At 39.6% G+C, this 25,000-nt stretch overlaps 2 protein-coding genes across 5 annotated transcripts in view; one reads left to right on the forward strand and one right to left on the reverse strand.

The window, feature by feature from the left end:
* The window catches only part of LOC133602518 (serine/threonine-protein phosphatase 4 catalytic subunit B), a 25,129-nt gene extending 10,968 nt beyond the window's left edge, over positions 1 to 14,161 (forward strand). For all 4 annotated transcript variants that reach the window (XM_072915786.1, XM_072915785.1, XM_072915787.1 and 1 more), the window contains exons 5-9: positions 5,140 to 5,241; positions 6,509 to 6,682; positions 7,169 to 7,295; positions 11,944 to 12,133; positions 13,625 to 14,161. In XM_072915786.1, coding sequence (XP_072771887.1) covers positions 5,140 to 5,241; positions 6,509 to 6,682; positions 7,169 to 7,295; positions 11,944 to 12,133; positions 13,625 to 13,754 — 723 coding nt within the window. In that variant the 3' untranslated portion in view covers positions 13,755 to 14,161. The remainder of the gene's footprint in view (positions 1 to 5,139; positions 5,242 to 6,508; positions 6,683 to 7,168; positions 7,296 to 11,943; positions 12,134 to 13,624) is intronic.
* Positions 14,162 to 21,214: 7,053 nt separating this feature from the next.
* LOC133615670 (tubulin beta-4B chain-like) overlaps positions 21,215 to 25,000 on the reverse strand; it is a 6,795-nt gene continuing 3,009 nt past the window's right edge. Inside the window, exons 3-4 of the mRNA XM_061974430.2 lie at positions 22,534 to 22,644; positions 21,215 to 22,465 (exon numbers count right to left, since the gene is read on the reverse strand). Of these exons, the coding sequence (XP_061830414.1) occupies positions 21,408 to 22,465; positions 22,534 to 22,644 (1,169 nt within the window). The 3' untranslated portion in view covers positions 21,215 to 21,407. The remainder of the gene's footprint in view (positions 22,466 to 22,533; positions 22,645 to 25,000) is intronic.

Genomic DNA, 25,000 nt, shown 5'->3' on the forward strand with positions numbered 1-25,000 from the left:
AGTCCAGATATTGTTTTTTCTCTGAAAACTTGATTTTGCATTATGATTTAGATTTTTTTGGTAACAACTACAAAAGACAACAGACTGTTGGGGATTACTGACATCATTATGTTGTTTGTAATGAAATAGGCGAATAAAAAGGCTAAAGAAACGTTATACATATATTTAAAGATGAATATTTGTCTTTATTTTCATCAACATGTCAGCTTTTTCTTGTCACATTATGCCTTTTTGCTCTATTTTTTAATTTTTGATGGGTTCTTATCTATTTTATTTCTGCAGTGCGCTCCACGGTCTATACAAATCTGCACTTTGATCATCACTGGTTTACATATTTCACTGAGACGAATGACGAATGAATGTCTCTAAGCTGTGCTTTGTTAGGATTTGATTATGGTTGTGATTTATTTCTTTCGGACATGTTTAACAAGTTGCATTAAGGAACCATTTGCTCATTTCAACACATCTGAAAAGGAGTAAGAAGAAGCAAATCTTATTTAATCCTGCCCCTCCTCCTTGTCTTGAATTTATAGATCATTCACAATTTAACTTTTACATGTTTACATTAATTTCACTTACTTTGTGACAGAAAGGAAGGAGTTGGAAAAAAATGATTAAATAACTTATTTGTGGTTGTCAATGAATGTTATCTATTAGGGGTGTAAAAATTAATTGGTACCAACCGATTACCGATTTGACCTTTTAGAAATATGAATACATGGCTTGGCGAGCCTCTGGATCGATCTATATGTAGTACGGATTGGTTAATGTCCGGTTGGAAAGTCAGGAATCGGTTGATTGTAGATCTTATACAAAATATGGCCGCTCTAGTCTCGTCAATTTGTACGCACAGGGAGCGTGTGCACACATGCAAAAGCCGTCCAAGAGAAGCAAGTTGCAGTCATGTTGTTGTTATGACAGAATATACATTAAATGACAGCTAATGCGAGCTATCAAATTGCTATTATTAGCTAACAACACCTAAAACTAAAGGAGTGTATGTGTTACGTACGAGAAGCCGTGAGATATAATGTGTAAAATACATTGGGAAGTTGGCACCCTCTAGACATGTGTGTAAATGTTGCAAACAGCCCCTTTAAGTCACAGAAGATGCTGTTTTCTTAATTAGTTTATGTATTTATGTTACACTAAAATGTGTCATTGTTGTCGCATTATTGCTGTTTGTATGAAACTATCAACTATGAAATATATTTTTTCACTCCTATCATATGCATATATTATACACTGCAAAAACTGAAATGTAAGTAAGATGAAATATCTCAAATAAGGGTGATATTTGCTTATTTTCTGTCTGATAAAATCATTCTTCTCACTAAGCAGATTTTATGTTCGAGTGTTTTACTTGTTTTAAGTGTTTTGCTCCTAAATGATCCCAGTAAGATATTACAGCTTGTTGCTGAGATGTTATGACCTATATTGAGTAAAACATGCTTGAAACTGTCAACACGGCTAGATATATCCTGTGGTGTACCCCAGGGGTCAATACTGGGACCAAGATTGTTCAATCTTTATATCAACGACATTTGTAAGGTTACGAAGGACTTAAAGTTGGTTTTATTTGCAGACGACACAACTGCTTTCTGTTCAGGAGAGAGCACACAGAAGATAATACAAATAATAACAGAAGAAATGAACAAATTAAAAAGATGGTTTGACAAAAACAGACTATCTTTGAATCTCAGTAAAACTAAAATAATGCTATTTGGTAATAGTAGAAAAGAGCATCATACACAAATACAAATAGACGAAGTAGACATAGAAAGGGTAAAAGAAACTAGATTTTTGGGAGTATTGATAGATGATCAAATGAACTGGAAATCTCATATACAAAACATACAACATAAGGTGGCAAAAAACATTTCAATAATGAATAAAGCAAAATATGTCCTGGGCCAAAAATCACTACATATTCTCTACTGCTCGCTAGTGTTACCATATCTGAGTTATTGTGCAGAAATATGGGGAAATAACTACAAATGTGCGCTACATTCGCTAACCGTGTTACAAAAAAGATCAGTTAGAATAATACATCATGTTGGATATAGAGAACATTTATTTATTACCGTATTTTCCGCACTATAAGGCGCACCGGATTATTAGCCGCACCTTCTATGAATTACATATTTCATAATTTTGTCCACCAATAAGCCGCCCCGGACTATAAGCCGCGCCTACGCTGCGCTAAAGGGAATGTCAAAAAAACAGTCAGATAGGTCAGTCAAACTTTAATAATATATTAAAAACCAGCGTTCTAACAACTCTGTTCACTCCCAAAATGTACGCAAATGTGCAATCACAAACATAGTAAAATTCAAAATAGTGCAGCGCAATAGCAACATAATGTTGCTCGAACGTTAATGTCACAACACACAAAATAAACATAGCGCTTACTTTCTGAAGTTATTCTTCATTCGTAAATCCTTCGTCTTCGGTGTCCGAAGTGAAAAGTTGGGCAAATTTACGATCCACTGGCAGATGTTGGCGTCGTCTGGCGCTGCCTACTCGTCTTAGTGAAGGTGTGTTCGCCTTCTGTCTTCCATTGTTCCCACGCAGTTAGCAGTCTAGCTTCGAATGCCCTGTTGACACCAATATCTAGCGGCTGGAGGTCTTTTGTCAATCCACCCGGAATGACGGCGAGTATTGAATTACCCGGTAAGCGTGTCAGCGTGTCTCTCAATGTGCTGTTATGAGCTAGCAAATATAACAACTACACTACCCAGCATGCAACGATAGTTACGAGCATGCGCGGTAGCCCTGAGAAGTTCCCACGCAGTTAGCAGTCTAGCTTCGAATGCCCTGTTGACACCAATATCTAGCGGCTGGAGGTCTTTTGTCAATCCACCCGGAATGACGGCGAGTATTGAATTAAGCGTGTCAGCGTGTCTCTCAATGTGCTGTTATGAGCTAGCAAATATAACAACTACACTACCCAGCATGCAACGATAGTTACAAGCATGCGCGGTAGCCCTGAGAAGTTCCCACGCAGTTAGCAGTCTAGCTTCGAATGCCCTGTTGACACCAATATCTAGCGGCTGGAGGTCTTTTGTCAATCCACCCGGAATGACGGCGAGTATTGAATTAAGCGCGTCTCTCAATGTGCTGTTATGAGCTAGCAAATATAACAACTACACTACCCAGCATGCAACGATAGTTACGAGCATGCGCAGTAGCCCTGAGAAGCGATGTTGTATGCTGGGAGTTCGAATGTGGTTATGAGCACGCTGTGAGAAAACGTTGAGAACTCAGTTAACACGCCTCGTCTGCATTATTTATAATTAGACAGACAACACACTTAATAGGAGCCATTTGGGGTCTTTACATAAACACACAAATGGAAATGAAACGTCACATATCCCAGCATGCACCGCGCGCTTCTTCTACGGGGAAAAAAGATGGCGGCTGTTTACCGTAGTTGCGAGACCTAAACTTTATGAAAATGAATCGTAATAAAGCGCACCGGGTTATAAGGCGCACTGTTAGCTTTTGAGAAAATTTGTGGTTTTTAGGTGCGCCTTATAGTGCGGAAAATACGGTAAGTCAGAAATATTAAAGTTTGGTGATTTGGTAAAATTGCAAACAGCTAAAATGATGTACAAAGCAAACTATAACCTGCTAGCAAAGAATGTACAACAATTCTTCTCAACTAAAGAGGAGAAATATAACCTTAGAGGAAAAAATAATTTAAAACATTTATATGCACGTACAACACTTAGAACTTTTAGCATATCAGTATGTGGAATTAAATGATGGAATGGATTAAGTAAAGAAGTTAAAAATTGTACTGATATGATCCAGTTTAAGAGGTTGTTCAAAATAATAGTGCTTGCAGAGTACAAAAAAGAAGAATTATGAGAAATACTTTCAACCTTATTGAAAATAAGGTTGAAAGTATCTCAGTATGTTAATAATGACTGAATTAATTAATTAATTACATATTACAAAACTGTTGTATACTAATTCATAGATGTTATTTTATTATATAAAAGGTCAGTAAATGATTCTATATATTTGTAAACGCTTGAAGTGAGAAAGGGGTAGGATTAAATAAGCTTTGCTTCTTCCTACTCCTTTTCGGGCATGATGTAAAATGAAATGATATGAAATTGTGTGATGTATTATGATGTAAGTGTGTTCATGTTCGAAATAAACTAAAGAAAAAACTAGAACATCAAGTGTTGCAAAGCTGTGTCATCAACACTCACAAGTATAAAACTACTTTTTTAAAGTCATCATTTCTTATTTCAAGCATGAAATAAAAAATCATGACTTTGACACAATTGTGTCTCATAATTAAAACAGATGACAGCCAAATGGACTTTGCTGTTTTATTTTCAATGAAACAATAGAAAATAGGTACTCCTATAGTAGTACAGTTGGCACAGTACAGTAAACTGACAGTTAAAATTTAAACATTTAACATGTGACATTTCTAACAATTTTGAACAGAAATAGTTCATGCACATTCAGATGAATTCTTCAAAATTACAATAAAAAAATTTTTTGGCTGGAGGCCGGGTTGTATATATGCACACTAATTGACTAAAAGAGCACGCACTTGGCACGATGATGTCATGTTATCCATGGAAAAATGCATTTTTAGACAATATGACTTGCCTGAGCGGCTAGGAGACCCTGAGAGTAACAAGCGCTTGCCTTGTTGACTTTCCATTAAGAACAATAAACTAGTTTTTAGTACAAGTTTGCTGGTTTCAAGAAATGTAATGCCGAGCGCATATCATTATGTCAAGATAATGGCACTAGCATTTACTTCATTTAAGAATATTTTTCAACATATTGAGGAAAAAGATCTCTCTTTTTTCTACCAATAAAAGTGCACTTGCTATTAGTGAGAATATACTTATTTCAAGCTATTTCTGGGTTCATTGAAGTTAGCTAATTTTACTTGTTTTGGAAAGTCTTGACAAGCCAAATTTTCTTGTTCTATTGGCAGATAATTTTGCTTAGTTCAAATAAAATACCCCTCATTTTAGAATTTTCTTTTTTTGTTTTTGAACACTGACTGTTTGCAGTGTAATGATTATAATATATAGGGAGGTACTCTTAGATTTATGGCCCTAATCACAATTGTCATATATATATTTTTTCTCTACATGACAGGTTGGTGGAGATGTACCTGAGACAAATTATCTCTTCATGGGTGACTTTGTAGATAGGGGCTTCTACAGCGTGGAAACATTCCTTCTTCTGCTTGCGCTTAAGGTACACACACACACACCCGCTTTTCACTTAAAACATTGCCTTATTAATTGTAGTCAAGTACCCAGACAGTAGAATCAATGATGACACAACAGACATAAAATAGGAAGAGCATATTCTTTCATTTATTTAAGACTTTCATTAAGCATCTGAGAAAAATGAGCCTGCACTGCCACCTTTTGTACTGTTTCATGTAGGAGTAGATCTTTTTTTGTTTCTTAAATACATTTATGATATTTGTTATATATATATATCAATCAATCATGTAGGAGTATATATGTTTTTGTTTCTTAAATGCATTTATGATATTTGTTATATATGTATATGTGTATATATATATATCAAAACTAGTGAAGTTGGCACATTGTGTAAATGTTAAATAAAAAGAGAATACAATGATTTGCAAATCCTTTTCAACTTATATTCAATTGAATAGACAGCTGAGACAAGATACTTAACATTTGAACTGGAAAACTTTATTTTTGCTAATATTAGCTCATTTGGAATTGGATGCCTGCAGCATGTTTCAAAAAAGCTGGGACACGTGGCAAAAAAGACTGAGGAAGTTGAGGAATGCTCATCAAAGACTTATTTGGAACATCCCACAGATGAACAGGCTAATTGGGAACAGGTGGGTGCCATGATTGGGTATGAAAGCAGCTTCCATGAAATGCTCAGTCATTCACAAACAAGGATGGGACGAGGGTCATCTCTTTGTCAACAGATGCCAGAGCAAATTGTCGAACAGTTTAAGAACAACATTTCTCAACCAGCTATTGCAAGGAATTTAGGGATTTCACCATCTACGCTCCGTAATATCCTCAAAAGGTTCAGAGAATCTGGAGAAATCACTGCACGTAAGCCAGGATATTACGCACCTTCGATCCCTCAGGAGGTACTGCATCAAAAAGCGACATCCGTGTGTAAAGGATATCACTTCAAACACTTCAAAAATCCACTGTCAGTCAGTACATCTGTAATTGCAAGTTAAAACTCTACGATGCAAAGAGAAAGCCATTTATCAACAACACCCAGAAACGCTGCTAGCTTTGCTGGGCCCGAGCTCATCTAAGATGGACTGATGCAAAGTGGAGAAGTGTTCTGTGGTCTGATGAGTCCACATTTCAAATTTTTGGAAACTATGGACGTCGTGTCCTCCGGACCAAAGAGGAAAAGAACCATCCGGATTGTTCTAGGCGCAAAGTTCAAAAGACAGTGTTTAAAATGCTGGGTTTTAAACACTCTCATTGGTTTTGTGTTTCATTCGCAGGTCCGTTACCCAGACAGGATAACTTTAATTCGAGGAAATCACGAGTCTCGGCAAATCACCCAGGTCTACGGTTTTTATGATGAGTGCCTCCGCAAATATGGATCTGTCACCGTCTGGAGATACTGCACGGAGATATTTGACTACCTGTCCCTGTCTGCTATTATTGATGGCAAGGTAAGAAGCATGTTTTCTTATGCTGAATAAATACATTATACTGCCTAGAGAAAATAAATCAGTGTTTTGAGAGTGAAGAGTTTATCAGGTGGTCCTTGTTGGAGACCAAATACCTAGTCCATGCAATGAATGTTTAGCCTTCAGTTTTAGTTTGATGTTGTTGTCTCTCACTACGGAAATAAACGCACCATACAAATGATGGATTAGTCATCTTTTTGTAATGGGGGAAATTCACTAAATCAACAGAGGACCAAATGAATTATTCCCTCCAATGTAGGAAAAATGTAAATTTGCTTTGTTAAGCAACTGTTAAGGTACATGGAAATGTACAGTGTCAAACAGTAATGAGTGCAAGTGGGATATATCCTGCTTGTCTGTGACCATACCGTTCTGGATTGGTGCATGTAAACATTTGTGTTTTTTGACTTCCTAGTTTTATTTAGTCTGCTCCACCTGTTTTCATTCCGTCCTTTTGTGTCCCCACAGATTTTTTGTGTGCATGGTGGTTTATCTCCTTCCATCCAGACCCTGGATCAGATTAGGACGATCGACAGAAAGCAAGAAGTGCCCCATGATGGGCCCATGTGTGACCTGCTTTGGTCAGACCCAGAAGGTAGGATTGTGTCTACTTTAGTGGAAGCCTTTTTAATGATCTGTTCGGGCTGGACGATTATAGCAAAAATAATAATCAAGATTATTTTGATTGATATTGAAATCATGGTTCATACCGCGATTATTCGTTAATTTGAAAACATGAGTATTTATTGTATCACCAAAACTCAACTTTAAGTATAATAACAAAGGATAGAAATGAGAAACGATTAAACATCCATCCATTTTGTACCGCTTGTCCCTTACGGGGTTGCGGGGGGTGCTGGAGCCTATCTCAGCTGCATTTGGGCGGAAGGCGGGGTACACCCTGGACAAGTCGCCACCTCATCACAGGGCCAACACAGATAGACAGACAACATTCACACTCACATTCACACATTACGGGCAATTTAGTGTTGTCAATCAACCTATCCCCAGGAGTAGGGATGTCCCGATCCAGGTTTTTGCACTTCCGATCCGATACCGATATTGTTTTTGCACTTCCGATCCGATACCGATACTGACCGATACCGATACTGACCGATACTGGCCTATCCGAGCATGTATTAAAGTTTAAAGTTATTTAGCCTACTTAGTTGTCAGAATCATGTTGAAAAGGGTTTTAGTACTCTTGATAACAACTAGCCAGCTGAATTAGGTGAGTTTGAATAATACACAATGGTTGGTAACAAGAAACTGACCTGTTTATTCAAGGATAAACACAAAATAGACAAAATTATACATGACAAACAGAAATGGCATCATTGAACTAGGGCTGGGCGATATGGCCTTTTTTTAATATTGCCATATTTTAAGGCCATATTGCGATACACAATATATATCTCGATATTTTGCCTTAGCCTTGAATGAACTCTTGATGCATATACAGGTAAAAGCCAGTAAATTAGAATATTTTGAAAAACTTGATTTATTTCAGTAATTGCATTCAAAAGGTGTAACTTGTACATTATATTTATTCATTGCACACAGACTGATGCATTCAAATGTTTATTTCATTTAATTTTGATGATTTGAAGTGGCAACAAATGAAAATCCAAAATTCCGTGTGTCACAAAATTAGAATATTACTTAAGGCTAATACAAAAAAGGGATTTTTAGAAATGTTGGCCAACTGAAAAGTATGAAAATGAAAAATATGAGCATGTACAATACTCAATACTTGGTTGGAGCTCCTTTTGCCTCAATTACTGCGTTAATGCGGCGTGGCATGGAGTCGATGAGTTTCTGGCACTGCTCAGGTGTTATGAGAGCCCAGGTTGCTCTGATAGTGGCCTTCAACTCTTCTGCGTTTTTGGGTCTGGCATTCTGCATCTTCCTTTTCACAATACCCCACAGATTTTCTATGGGGCTAAGGTCAGGGGAGTTGGCGGGCCAATTTAGAACAGAAATACCATGGTCCGTAAACCAGGCACGGGTAGATTTTGCGCTGTGTGCAGGCGCCAAGTCCTGTTGGAACTTGAAATCTCCATCTCCATAGAGCAGGTCAGCAGCAGGAAGCATGAAGTGCTCTAAAACTTGCTGGTAGACGGCTGCGTTGACCCTGGATCTCAGGAAACAGAGTGGACCGACACCAGCAGATGACATGGCACCCCAAACCATCACCCAACCATGCAAATTTTGCATTTCCTTTGGAAATCGAGGTCCCAGAGTCTGGAGGAAGACAGGAGAGGCACAGGATCCACGTTGCCTGAAGTCTAGTGTAAAGTTTCCACCATCAGTGATGGTTTGGGGTGCCATGTCATCTGCTGGTGTCGGTCCACTCTGTTTCCTGAGATCCAGGGTCAACGCAGCCGTCTACCAGCAAGTTTTAGAGCACTTCATGCTTCCTGCTGCTGACCTGCTCTATGTAGATGGAGATTTCAAGTTCCAACAGGACTTGGCGCCTGCACACAGCGCAAAATCTACCCGTGCCTGGTTTACGGACCATTGATTTCTGTTCTAAATTGGCCCGCCAACTCCCCTGACCATAGCCCCATAGAAAATCTGTGGGGTATTGTGAAAAGGAAGATGCAGAATGCCAGACCCAAAAACGCAGAAGAGTTGAAGGCCACTATCAGAGCAACCTGGGCTCTCATAACACCTGAGCAGTGCCAGAAACTCATCGACTCCATGCCACGCCGCATTAACGCAGTAATTGAGGCAAAAGGAGCTCCAACCAAGTATTGAGTATTGTACATGCTCATATTTTTCATTTTCATACTTTTCAGTTGGCCAACATTTCTAAAAATCCCTTTTTTGTATTAGCCTTAAGTAATATTCTAATTTTGTGACACACGGAATTTTGGATTTTCATTTGTTGCCACTTCAAATCATCAAAATTAAATGAAATAAACATTTGAATGCATCAGTCTGTGTGCAATGAATAAATATAATGTACAAGTTACACCTTTTGAATGCAATTACTGAAAGAAATCAAGTTTTTCAAAATATTCTAATTTACTGGCTTTTACCTGTAATCACAGCAGTATGATGATTCTATGTGTTTTGATTGATTGATTGAGACTTTTATTAGTAGGTTGCACAGTGAAGTACATATTCCGTACAATTGACCACTAAATGGTAACACCCCAATAAGTTTTTCAACTTGTTTAAGTTAAATTGATTCATGATACAGATATATACTATCATCATAATACAGTCATCACACAAGATAATCACATTGAATTATTTACATTATTTATAATCCAGGGTGTGGAGGGGGGCGCCGGATGTAAGTGTCAAAAAGACAGCCAAAAGAGTTTGATATGAGAATAAATCTAAAGTTAAAATATAGGGTAGAAATGCACCCATTTGCAGGAAATGTAGTCTTGATTTTCAACATTTTCTTTCAAGGCTTGCATGTCTACATTAAAACGTTCTTCTTCATACTGCATTAATATATGCTACTTTTAAACTTTCATGCAGAGAAGGAAATCACAACTAAATAGATCACTAATTTTTTCATACGGTGTTGATCTGGAAATTTTTGCCTCAGCATTTTGATGGTGTGGGCGTGTGGCACCGAATGGAGATAAGCGTCTAGACAGACATTACAATATTTGAACAATGATGACGAAAACGGTTTTCTCTGTCGTGTCCGTGTGTCGAAAATTGTTATGCGCTTATTTTTTTATTTGATTTTGCGCGTGGCATAGATTTGCCGTGCGCAGAGGACGTTTGAGCAGGCGCGTACCTTAGCGGCTGCGCTAGCATCACAGCTAACGTTAGCCATGCTGCTACCTCTCTGCTCGGGGAGGACGTATACGTATGTGACGTATGACGTGGCAGTATGTGACGTATGACGTGACAGTATGTGACGTGTGTAAGAAGGTGCGCTGCTGTCTGTGAGAGGGAGACACAGGAAAGAGTGAGAAGAGCCTGTCGTGTAATTCCAGCAGCTAAAAGCAACTGCGTGAGAATTGTGGATGTGTTGAAGGTGTGCTGGAAAATGCGGAACGGAAATTACGGAGCAGCAGAAAAGTGGAATGTATTATTTAAATCGGTGCGTTGGAAAACACGGACCAGAGTTTTTTTTTAAACTGGATCTGGATCGGCATTTTCCCATGCCTTGCCGATACGCATTTTTTGGCAAATATCGGCGGCCGATCCGATCCAAATATCGGATCGGGACATCCCTACCCAGGAGTACCCGGAGAAAACCCACAGAGTCACGGGGAGAACATGCTGTCCTCAGTCACGTCCGCTTTTCCTCCATATAAACAGCGTGCCGGCCCAGTCACATAACATCTATGGCTTTTGAAACTCCGTGCACACACAACAACCTATCTGGATTCAATAAGAGATTCGATAAGGAATCGGTTCGATAAGATAATTCGATAATGGCATCGGACTCGATAATTTCTTAACGAACATCATCCCAAGGCATACTCGCGCTGCGTAAAAAAAAAAAGTACCGTATTTTTCGGAGTATAAGTTGCTCCAGAGTATAAGTCGCACCGGCCGAAAATGCATAATGAAGGAAAAAACCATATATAAGTCGCATTTTTTGGGGAAATGTATTTGATAAAAGCCAACACCAAGAATAGATATTTGAAAGGCAATTTAAAATAAATAAAGAATAGTGAATAACAGGCTGAATAAGTGTACGTTATATGAGGCAGAAATAACCAACTGGTATGTTAACGTAACATATTATGGTAAGAGTCATTCAAATAACTATTAACATATAGAACATGCTATACGTTTACCAAACAATCTGTCACTCCCATGAAATCTTATACGTCTAGTCTCTTACGTGAATGAGATCAATAATATTATTTGATATTTTACGCTAATGTGTTCATCATTTCACACATAAGTCGCTCCTGAGTATAAGTCGCACCCCCGGCCAAACTATGAAAAAAACTGTGACTTATAGTCCGAAAAACACGGTACACGTGGTCTTTTTTCACTCATTTGCTCCTCCCCTGTTTCACCGTACAAGCTCAGGAATTTGCATGCACGTCGCGCAGCCTATCAATCTGTTTTTTTTCCGATTATAATATTTTTAGGATCTTTGGAAGCTACATGCGAAATCAAAATGTGATTGTCCAGCCCTTTGATCTGTGAACACTTTAAACAAAGACTAATATGACCTTGGCCAGAATAATACATTCCAAGTTGTAATGTCATGTAAGAAATGTAGTATCTCTCTGTGTCCCTCCTCTCAGACACTACAGGGTGGGGGGTGAGTCCCAGGGGTGCTGGCTACTTGTTTGGCAGTGATGTGGTGGCCCAGTTCAATGCTGCAAATGACATTCACATGATTTGCCGAGCACATCAACTGGTCATGGAAGGCTATAAGTGGCACTTCAACGAAACTGTGCTCACTGTGTGGTCAGCACCCAACTACTGCTACAGGTAAGAATACGTTTTATGCTGTACTTTTCCCAATAGTACACATTTTAATCGGAAAGTACGCTGGTGCTATTTTTCTAACAAGACTACATAAAATACTTGCGAAGTAATTAAAGTTGTTCATATGCTGTAAGGAAGTGTGGGCGCATGGCACGGTAAATACCATTTTGTCCGATCCAAAAATCAGGTCAGCAAAATGATTGATTGTGACTTGGTCTGTTCTGAGTGCATGTGAAAAGTGTTCAATTGTCAGTTGGATTAGGGTTCCAATTTAACCTGGCAAGTGCCACGACCGCCCTTGGGACTTGCCGTAATGCTCTAAAAAATTGACCAGCATCAACGGCAAGAACATGCCGTTACCGCCCTTGACTTTTTACTTGTTGATGGACTAGGGATGTAATGGTAAACGGTATAATGATAAACCGCAATAAAATTCCCGACGCTTAGTAATACCGTTTAAATTTTTAATTACGGTACTGTCATTATACCGTCATTTATTATTGCGTTTTACGCAACACTGCTTACTTCCTGAAAAATAGAGAGCTGTTAGGCTCGACAAAACATGGCAGCTACTACTCGGACTTTGCTCTGAAAATGTTCCCTCCAAGTAAACGGAGCCAATCGCTTCATTTAAATCGCTTTTACTTCCGCAGAGTCTCGGTGTGTGTCTAAAAGCGCAATGCCGTTGAAGGAAAAAACAATTTGATGTTGCGGTTTCATTTTGAACGTGCAACTAGCGTGTTTCCGTCAGCTGCTGGGACTGAGAGTTAGCATGCTGCAGGCGACGTGTCGTGAACGTTGCCACAACTTGTTTATGAAGTCTGTAGTTTGTTGACTGGGATGCTCACTCGTCCTTTAATTTAACTTCTAACTTTGTTAGTGTTCCAATAACATCATTACTTGCTCAAATGTTTTGTCATCTCATCGAATTGAACATAGACTGAGTTGTCGGTGAGGCACAAAGATTGCGTGTTAGATGTGAGAGGTATCACTCCTTTATTTTTGTTGACCAAACTGTTGCACTGAGGTATAAGGTTGTTGCAGAAGAACAAATCTTAATGGTAAATGGGTTATACTTGTATAGCGCTTTTCTACCTTCAAGGTACTCAAAGCGCTTTGACACTATTTCCACATTCACACACTGATGGCGGGAGCTCCCATGCAAGGCCCTAACCACCACCCATCAGGAGCAAGGGTGAAGTGTCTTGCTCAAGGACACAACGGACGTGACTAGGATGGTAGAAGCTGCGGATTGAACCAGGAACCCTCAGGTTGCTGGAACGGCCACTCTCCCAACCGGTTTATTTGACTTGTTGTTTGACTTATTTGTTTATTTGACTTTATCTTCATTAGTCAAACTGCTTTGTGTTTTCTATTGATATCTAAAAGTAAACACCATGTTTTTGACATGACTTCTTTTGTGTGTATTAGATCTGGATTGTCATTGTAGTTGTGGACCTCTTCTTCATGAAGTATCCCACTTTTTTTATTCAGATGTGGTAACGTGGCCGCCATTTTGGAACTGGATGAACATTTACAACGAGAATTCATCATATTTGAGGCAGCGCCACAAGAGACCAGAGGCATTCCATCAAAGAAGCCAGTTGCAGACTATTTCCTGTGAATTTTTTTTCTTTAGCTATCGTGGCAGTGGAGATGAGGTATGGAAATCAGTTGTCCTATCTTCTTATGTTGGACAGTTCAGAACTCAAGTACAGCTTGACTGGCAACCTGAGAATCCCACACGTCTGGTAAATTACCATCAGATCATTTGTTCTCACATAACTCTTACGCCTTCTTTTTGTGTACTCATCTCCTCACCATTTTCAAGCTAGCATGTAATGCGTTTTTTTTTGTTTTTCTTTCCCCAGAAAAATACTCGGTTTAACAATTGATATTGTAAGGGTTGGCTTGCTGACCAAAAAGCGAGACACTGTATTCCCCATTATTTTGTCTTTTTCCTTTTTAATTTTCAAATATGTAGTTCTATCCATTTTGATATTGTAAGAATAAAGTTTTTGTATAATTGCAGATTTTTCAGGTTTTTGTCGTATGACTTGTATAGAAATAATGTGGTTCCTTTGTTTAGGGCGGAATTGAACTGATATCTTAGAGCAGGGGTGCTCATTATGTCGATCGCGAGCTACCGGTCGATCTCGGAGGGTGTGTCAGTCGATCACCAGCCAGGCATTAAAAAAATAGTCCTAAAAATGAGCGATCATAAATCTTCACTATGACGTCACTTTCGTCACTTGATTGACATTCACGGCACCCGAGGGTCTTCTGAGATGACGCTGGCTGCTGCCAGCTCATTAAAATGACCGACTGGAAGGCGAGAAACACTTTATTTCAACAGACTCTGGCGCCGTACCTGTCGTCAAAACTCCAAAGACCGACTGCACAGTTGCGCTAACAAAATAAGAGTCTCAGAAAGCTGGCGTGCACAAGCTAGCAAGCTACGGAGTTTGCCGACAATGTATTTCTTGTAAAGTGTATACAAAGGAGTACGGAAGCTGGACAAATAAGATGCCAAAAACCAACCACTTTCATGTGGTATTGGACAGAAAGGAGGACTTTTTTCTCCTCCATTCGAAAATGCGGACGTTTCAGCACCACTGTCTGATTCCAATCAATGCAAGTCATCAGAATCAGGTAATACACCAACTTATATTCTTGTCTTCATGAAAGAAAGGAATCTATATGTGTTAAACATGCTTGTATTATCTTTAAACACCTTAACTTGTTAACAATATTAACTATATGTGTTAAACATGCTTGTATTATCTTTAAACACTTTTAACTTATTAACAATATTAACTATATGTGTTAAACATGCTTGCATTATCATTAAACACCTTTAACTTGTTAACAATATTAACTATATGTGTTAAACATGCTTGTATTATCTTTAAACATCTTTAACTTATTAATGATAACTATATGTATTAAACATGCTTGTATTATCATTAAACACCTTTAACTTGTTAACAATATTAACTATATGTATTAAACATGCTTGCATTATCTTTAAACACCTTTAACTTGTTAACAATATTAACTATATGTATTAAACATACTTGTATTATCATTAAACACCTTTAATGTATTAACAATATTAACTATATGTGTTAAACATGCTTGCATTATCATTAAACACTTTTAACTTATTAACAAAAACATATATTTCATAAATAAGTAAATATAAATGATATATATGAATGAGGTAGATCCCCACGACTTGATCAATTGAAAAGTAGCTCGCCTGCAGAAAAAGTGTGAGCACCCCTGTCTTAGAGTATCCAGCACACATCACCTGATGGTCTTGGTGTGGTTTAGTTGTGAAAATGCAATCAGACCTTGAAGCACTGCAAAATGCAAACGAACCAATCAGGTTTTACTTTAAAAAGTATAATGGTGATGTAACTTCAGGTAGTGAACAAATTAATTCACCATCAAAAAACTCCACTTTTTCAACCTCTGGAGAATTTGCTTTCTGCTCTTTACTGGTATCCTCACTAAGTCAGGGGTCAAACTAACCTGTCTGGAGCCGCAAAAAATGAAAAGCCGTATATAAGTGTTATAATGAATGCAACACATGACGTAAGTGTCGTATATTAGCTATAATAGCCTACTATCAAAATGACTATGTGTCGCAGGCTGACACATATCTTGGTTGACAGAAATGTTGAAATGTAATATTTATTCTACACATTTTTACAACATTAGAAACCATTAGTAAATCAGAAGGTGAGATAACTCCTGGAAATGACTGCCTTTGAATGGCCAAAAGTATAGATGTGTGTGTCCAAGTTAAAGGAAACGCCAGGCTGTCTTCTTTTAATAGATTTATTACAATCTTTGGAAAGGTAGTTAATGTTTGCTGTGGTCTGGAACAACATGGCACACAAACAACTATCTGAAATGCAGCCAATATTACATACAGATAATGTGTCATGAGACATGCAAAACTAAATTGTATACAAAGAGCACAAAAGTAAAGGATGTTAAATGAGCTCAAATATAGCTACAAAAAAGCCATAATGATGCAATATGTACATACAGCTAGCCTCAATAGCATGTTAGCATTGATTAGCTTGCAGTCATGCGCTGACCAAATATGCCTGATTAGCACTCCACACGAGACTATAACATCAACAAAGCTCACCTTTGTGCATTCACGCACAGCATAAAACATTTGGTGGACAAAATGAGACAAAGAGTGGAAGATTCATACTTGCCAACCCTCCCGGATTTTCCGGGAGACTCCCGAAATTCAGCGCCTCTCCCGAAAACCTCCCGGGGCAAATTTTCTCCCGAAAATCTCCCGAAATTCAGGCGGAGCTGGAAGCCACGCCCCCTCCAGCTCCATGCGGACCTGAGTGACGTCAGGTGCGCAACACCACGTAAATCGTTGGCCAACCAAAAAGCAACCCCAGTACGCTATAGCCAACATTCACCAGGAGATGGCAACATACAAACATAGATCACTCTATTGCATTCCTCCCCTTTTAGAAATGTATAGAAGTTACTCAAAATAAATAAACAACCCAACCAAAAAAATGCAGCAGCTCAATTAAAAAACTGTACTTAAGCCACTTTTTTTTTTTTTTTAGTACTGAACTCTTAACCCTCATTTGTAAAAAATAACATGCTTATTATACAAACAGTATTTGTACACCTTTAACACAGATTTTTATACTGTCTTCAGAGATTCCGTTTTTTTGGTGGTACTCGAAACCTTTCTGGGTACCTGCGAAAGGGTGTTCAGCATGGTTAGTAAAATAGTGACAGAGAATAGAACAAGGATGGACAATTCAACCCTTAACTCAACAATGAGTAGATGAGTGTTATGTGTGTGTATATGTGTAAATAAATGAACACTGAAATTCAAGTATTTCTTTTATTTATATATATATATATATATATATATATATATATATATATATATATATATATATATATATATATATATAATAAATATATATATATATATATATATATATATATATAGCTAGAATTCACTGAAAGTCAAGTATTTCTTTTATATATATATATATATATATATATATATATATATATGAAATACTTGACTTGGTGAATTCTAGCTGTAAATATACTCCTCCCCTCTTAGCCCCGCCCCCGCCCCACCCCCCACCCCCCGAAATCGGAGGTCTCAAGGTTGGCAAGTATGGGAAGATTTGACATGTAAACAAACTGTTGCGTCACAGTCCACACTATGGTGAGTTCAAGAACCGCTAAAATGAGTAGGACAAAAGGATGTTCGCCAAATAGTGTCATCAGTGAAGCATATACACACAAACATACCACTAACAGTGGTAGTTCTAACAATTTGGAAGGTTTGTGTCATGTTTGTCCTCAAACTAAAACAAAACAAATATTTTTCCATTTTCTGTCCTTTTTTAAAAAAAATTCCAGGGCGGCACTAAAGAGCTGCAACCCCCGCACTAAATCATGTTCCCATTTAGTTTCTGATCAGTATTCCACACAGCAAACGTCTGTCCACACCTTCTTGCCTTATTAGCAGAAGAATACAAAATCATGTGATGCATTTTGGTATGTTCTAATTTTTTACCGTCTGAAGAGGAAACAAACCAGGGGGAAACATTAAAAGATCCTTTTTACGATTATGTATTATGTGTCAATTGTTTGTACTTTTGCTAGCTACCATTTAGGCTAATACAATATATATTTGTAAAATGTACTTAAAGGAAAATGCAATATATCTTATGCTGTATAAAGTTGTTTTTGGAATGACAGCAGTTTGTTTCAAAAATGCAAGGTAACGGACACGTGATGTTTGAGAGAATTGTAGACTTAGTACATTAAGGGCGTTTCCTAGCAACAGAGCTTGAGTTACTATGACTAGGACAATAAACACACTATTCTAGCACAGTCATAAGATTGTTTGTGAACATTGTTTATTTGTGAGGTGAGATACAGACTTCTTAAAGAAATCACGGACTGGGTAATAGTCGGTCGTTAGCCGCAAGATTAGCAACCAACATTGATCAGGACACGAATGAGACAATCTCCCATCCCGTAAACTTAGTTTCGGAACGAAAATCTGAAAGATCTAGATTTTTTTGTTGGCTGCTTTCTGGAACCGCTCGGCGGCATTCTCTGGGGCGAGGATCACCAAGCTTTTAGTGGAAAGGACTACTTCATAAATACAGAGTAATACCACGGCTACTAGTTGGACACACTTCTCAAAAGACCAACGTCTTGTGATTACATTTAATTATATTTAATTATTAATGATTTATGTTGTTTGTATAAATTATACATGCAGACAGTGAGCACAACATCCATCCATATTCTACTTCTTGTCCCTTTCGGGGTTGCAGGGGTGCTTGAGCCTATCCCAGCTGCATTCGGGCGGAAGGCGGTGTACACCCTGGACAAGTCACCATCTCATCGCAAACACCATTCACACACTAGGGACCATTAACCTACTCAGTGGCCTAGTGGTTAGAGTGTCCGTCCTGAGATCGGTAGGTTGGGAGTTCAAATCCCGGCCGAGTCATACCAAAGACTATAAAAATGGGACCCATTACCTCCCTGCTTGGCACTCAGCATCAAGGGTTGGAATTGGGGGTTAAATCACCAAAATGATTCCCGGGCGCAGCCACCGCTGCTGCCCACTGCTCCCCTCACCTCCCAGGGGGTGATCAAGGGTGATGGGTCAAATGCAGAGAATAATTTCGCCACACCTAGTGTGTGTGTGACAATCATTGGTACTTTAACTTTAACTTTATTTAGTGTTGCCAATCAGACTATCCCCAGCTGCATGTCTTTGTATTACAACTATTATTGCATAGTATATTTTAATGATAGTCCAAAAAATATATCATCTGTTGGTGGTCTTTAATAAAAAGATACATTTCAGAAACAAAGACACTTATTTCTAACTTCCTTAGTTTCACTATGATAAGATAAGTTACTGTTTAAGATTAAATGGAGCGTTCTAAAACATGTTCTTGAAAGTAGTAGGTAGAACGTGAGGGGATGTATGATCAGTTGTGGTTACAGTCAATCATTAAGGATGTGACTGGTCCAATTCCTACCACAGAGCAAATGTTACATCATTTACAGGATTAATATTACATTTACATTGTGTAGGTGGCGACTTGTCCAGGGTGTACCCCGTCTTCCGCCCGAATTTCAGCAGAAATCATTAAAAAACGAAACTCAGTGGATAAAAAGTCGTTGGATATGACTTTAAAGCATAACCAAGCATGCATCACTATAGCTCTTGTCTCAAAGTAGGTGTACTGTCACCACCTGTCACATCACACCCTGACTTATTTGGACTTTTTTTGCTGTTTTCCTGTGTGTAGTGTTTTACTTCTTGTCTTGCGCTCCTATTTTGCTGGCTTTTTCTCTTTTTTTGGTATTTTCCTGTAGCAGTTTCATGTCTTCCTTTGAGCGATATTTCCCGCATCTACTTTGTTTTAGCAATCAAGAATATTTCAGTTGTTTTATCCTTTTTTGTGGGGACATTGTTGATTGTCATGTCATGTTCGGATATACATTGTGGACGCCGTCTTTGCTCCACAGTAAGTCTTTGCTGTCGTCCAGCATTCTGTTTTTGTTTACTTTGTAGCCTTTCAGTTTTAGTTTCGTTCTGCATAGCCTTCCCTAAGCTTCAATGCCTTTTCTTAGGGGCACTCACCTTTTGTTTATTTTTGGTTTAAGCATTAGACACCTTTTTACCTGCACACTGCCTCCCGCTGTTTCCGACATCTACAAAGCAATTAGCTACCTGCTGCCACCTACTGATATGGAAGAGTATTACACGGTTACTCTGCCGAGCTCTAGACAGCACCGACACTCAACAACAGGGGTGCTCACACTTTTTCTGCAGGCGAGCTACTTTTCAATTGATCAAGTCGTGGTGATCTACCTCATTCATATATATCATTTATATTTACTTATTTATGAAATATATGTTTTTGTTAACAAGTTAAAGGTGTTTAATGATAATGCAAGCATGTTTAACACATATAGTTAATATTGTTAACAAGTTAAAGGTGTTTAATGATAATACAAGCATGTTTAACACATATAGTTAATATTGTTAACAAGTTAAAGGTGTTTAAAGATAATACAAGCATGTTTAACACATATAGTTAATATTGTTAACAAGTTAAAGGTGTTTAAAGATAATACAAGCATGTTTAACACATATAGTTAATATTGCTAACAAGTTAAAGGTGTTTAATGATAATACAAGCATGTTTAACACATATAGTTAATATTGTTAATAAGTTAAAGGTGTTTAAAGATAATACAAGCATGTTTAACACATATAGATTCCTTTCTTTCATGAAGACAAGAATATAAGTTGGTGTATTACCTGATTCTGATGACTTGCATTGATTGTAATCAGACAGTGGTGCTGATAATGTCCGCATTTTCGAATGGAGGAGAAAAAAAGTCCTCCTTTCTGTCCAATACCACATGAAAGTGGTTGGTTTTTGGCATCTTATTTGTCCAGCTTCCGTACTCCTTTGTATACACTTTACAAGAAATACATTGTCGGCAAACTCCTTAGCTTGCCAGCTTGTGCACGCCAGCTTTCTGAGACTCTTATTTTGTTAGCGCAACTGTGCAGTCGGTCTTTGGAGTTTTGACGACAGGTACGGCGCCAGAGTCTGTTGAAATAAAGTGTTTCTCGCCTTCCAGTCGGTAATTTTAATGAGCTGGCAGCAGCCAGCGTCATCTCAGAAGACCCTCGGGTGCCGTGAATGTCAATCAAGTGACGAAAGTGACGTCATAGTGAAGATTTATGATCGCTCATTTTTAGGACTATTTTTTTAATGCCTGGCTGGTGATCGACTGACACACCCTCCGAGATCGACCGGTAGATCGCGATCGACGTAATGAAGCACGCCTGCTCAACAACAACACATCATTTGCAGACTATAATTACTGCTTTGCAAAAAATATTTTTAACCCAAATAGGTGAAATTAGATCATCTCCCACGGCACACCAGACTGTATCTCACGGCACACTAGTTGAAAAACACTGCATTGAATGACACAATAAAAAGGCAGAGGTGGTTAAAGGTGACCTTTTAATCAAATTTGAATACTTCTCCAATTGAAAGTGAACTCGCTTGCTTTGAGATCGGGCGAATGAGTGATGATGTCAGAATGTTCACAATGAATATCAGAAGCAAAACTTTGACTAGCATCTAAGAGCATGGAGCTAACATGGCGTTGGTGCAGTGATGGAAAAGGGTAGGGTGAGTTTTTAGGCCACTTCTTCCTCGCCCTCTTCCTCGAACTCGCCCTCCTCGGCGGTGGCGTCCTGGTACTGCTGGTACTCGGACACCAGGTCGTTCATGTTGCTCTCGGCCTCGGTGAACTCCATCTCGTCCATGCCCTCGCCCGTGTACCAGTGCAGGAAGGCCTTGCGGCGGAACATGGCGGTGAACTGCTCCGAGATGCGCTTGAACAGCTCCTGGATGGCCGTGCTGTTGCCGATGAACGTGGCGGCCATCTTGAGGCCGCGGGGCGGGATGTCGCACACCGCCGTCTTGACGTTGTTGGGGATCCACTCCACGAAGTAGCTGCTGTTCTTGTTCTGCACGTTCAGCATCTGCTCGTCCACCTCCTTCATGGACATGCGGCCGCGGAAAACGGCGGCGACGGTGAGGTAGCGGCCGTGGCGCGGGTCGCAGGCCGCCATCATGTTCTTGGCGTCGAACATCTGCTGGGTGAGCTCGGGCACGGAGAGCGCCCGGTACTGCTGGCTGCCCCTGCTGGTGAGCGGGGCGAAGCCCGGCATGAAGAAGTGCAGCCGCGGGAAGGGCACCATGTTGACCGCCAGCTTGCGCAGGTCGGCGTTGAGTTGGCCGGGGAATCGCAGGCAGGTGGTGACGCCGCTCATGGTCGCCGACACCAAATGGTTGAGGTCTCCGTACGTGGGGGTGGTCAGCTTCAAGGTGCGGAAGCAGATGTCGTACAAAGCTTCATTGTCAATGCAGTAGGTCTCGTCCGTGTTCTCCACCAGCTGGTGCACCGACAGCGTGGCGTTGTACGGCTCCACCACCGTGTCCGACACCTTGGGGGACGGCACCACGCTGAAGGTGTTCATGATGCGGTCCGGGTACTCCTCGCGGATCTTGCTGATGAGCAAGGTGCCCATGCCGGAGCCCGTGCCTCCACCCAGGGAGTGTGTGAGCTGGAAGCCCTGAAGGCAGTCGCAGCTCTCCGCCTCTTTCCTCACCACGTCCATGACCGAGTCCACCAGCTCGGCGCCCTCCGTGTAGTGACCCTTGGCCCAGTTGTTGCCGGCGCCGCTCTGGCCTGCGTGCAGAAACACACCACGGTGAAGCGCCACTCCTGCCGGTGACCACCGTTCCATGCTGGCTTACCAAAGACGAAGTTGTCGGGTCGGAAGATTTGACCGAATGGACCGGACCTGACGGAATCCATAGTTCCTGGCTCCAGGTCCACCAGGATGGCACGGGGAACATACTTCCCTCCTGGGGAGAAAAAAGAAAAAGACCAGAACGCTCTATGATGCCAGTTTTTTTTTTATAGATATGAACTACAAACCCCAAAAGCAGTGAAGTTGTCACGTTGTGTAAATGGTCAATAAAAAGATACTTGCCAACCCTCCCGAAATTCAGCGCCTCTCCCAAAAACCTCCCGGGACAAATTTTCTCCCGAAAATCTCCCAAAATTCAGGCGGAGCTGGAGGCCACGCCCCCTCCAGCTCCATGCGGACCTGAGTGACGTGTTGACAGCCTGTTCTCACGTCCGCTTTCCCACAATATAAACAGCTAATGATCGAGGACGAGTTCTTGGTTTCTTATGTGTGTTTATTGTTAGGCAGTTTCATTAACGTCCTCCCAGCGCGGTAACAACACACAACAACAGCAGTCAAGTATTCGTCTACCGTAAAGCAGTTCGTCTGCCGTAAACAGCAATGTTGTGACACTTTTAAACAGGACAATACTGCCATCTACTGTACATGCATATGTGACCCACCCATAATGTGTCACATTTTTGTGTTGATTTATTTATTTATTTTGTGGTTTAAATTCGTTTTTGGAGCTGTCATTACACATTTATCAGTATTCACATTGGTCAGTAGGGGGCAGTAGGGCGTTTCTTCCCAATTGAATGCTATCACCTGCAGACCGGAAGTGTCTTGTCATTCTGATGAGCGCGACCAGTCTGTGAACAATTGAAACGTCCTGTGTGCTTTTTCCTCCTGTATAACAGGTTAGTTTTGGTGAATCAACTCACTGAATAATATCCATGTGATCTTTATAAGTTTAAGTACACATTCTGATGGTGGAGCCTAACTCTAAAGTGTTTGTGAGTTGTAGTTTGTATTTGTGAATGAATCCAGTGCACAGCTGCAGTAATCGATACAAAAAGGCGACGTGAGTGCGCAATGTTTATATAGGAACTTCTGATCCTAATTCAGACTCCCAAATTAGAGCTCCCGTTTTCTTATTGATTTTATAATGTATATTTTTATAATGTGTGTGTTCTGAAATAGTGACAGAGAATAGAACAAAGATGGACAATTCAACCCTTAACTCAACAATGAGTAGATGAGTGTTATGTGTGTATAAATGTGTAAATAAATGAACACTGAAATTCAAGTATTTATTTTATTTATTTATTTATATATATATATATATATATATATATATGTAATAAAAAAAAATATATATATAGCTAGAATTCACTGAAAGTTAAGTATTTCTTATATATATATATCTCAACCACGCCCCCCGCCCCACCCCCGACCACGCCCCCCACCCCCCCACCTCCCGAAATCGGAGGTCTCAAGGTTGGCAAGTATGACTTATATTCAATTGAATAGACTGCAAAGACAAGATATTTCATGTTCACACTGACAAACTTCATTCTTCTTTGCAAATAATCATGAACTTAGAATTGAATGAAAGCAACACATTTTTACCACTGTGTTACATGGCCTTTCCTTTTAACAACACTCAGTAAAGGTTTGGGAACTGAGGAGACACATTTTTGAAGTGGAATTCTTTCCCATTCTTGCTTGATGTACAGCTTAAGTTGTTCAACAGTCTCCCTTCTCATATTTTAGCCTTCACACATTTTCAATGGGAGACAGGTCTGGACTACAGGCAGGCCAGTCTAGTACCCGCACTCTTTTACTATGAAGCCACACTGCTGTAACACGTGGCTTGGCATTGTCTTGCTGAAATAAGCAGGGGCGTCCATGATGACGTTGCTCCAAAACCTGTATGTACCTTTCAGCATTAATGGTGCCTTCACAGATGTGTAAGTTACCCATGTCTTGGCCACTAATACACCCCCATACCATCACACATGCTGCCTTTTACACTTTGCGCCTAGAACAATCCGGATGGTTCTTTTCCTCCTTGCTCTGGAGGACACGACGTCCATAGTTTCCCCAAAACATTTGAAATGTGGACTTGTCAGACCACAGAACACTTTTCCACTTTGCATCAGTCCATCTTAGATGAGCTCGGGCCCAGCGAAGCCGGCAGCGTTTCTGGGTGTTGTTGATAAATTGTTGTTGATTTATTTCTTTATTAATATCTGCACCTTATTGCTTTTTCATCCTGCACTACCATGAGCTAATGCAACGAAATTTCATTCTTATCTGTACTGTTAAGTTCAAATTTGAATGACAATAAAAAGGAAGTCTAAGTCTAAGTCTAAATGGCTTTGCATTGTAGAGTTCTAACTTGCACTTACAGATGTAGCGACCAACTGTAGTTACTGACAGTGATTTTCTGAAGTGTTCCTGAGCCCATGTGGTGATATCCTTTACACACTGATATCGTCTTTTGATGCAGGTGCGTAATATCATGG

This window comes from Nerophis lumbriciformis, linkage group LG22 (genome assembly GCF_033978685.3).
Source record: "Nerophis lumbriciformis linkage group LG22, RoL_Nlum_v2.1, whole genome shotgun sequence".
Lineage (NCBI taxonomy): Eukaryota > Metazoa > Chordata > Actinopteri > Syngnathiformes > Syngnathidae > Nerophis > Nerophis lumbriciformis.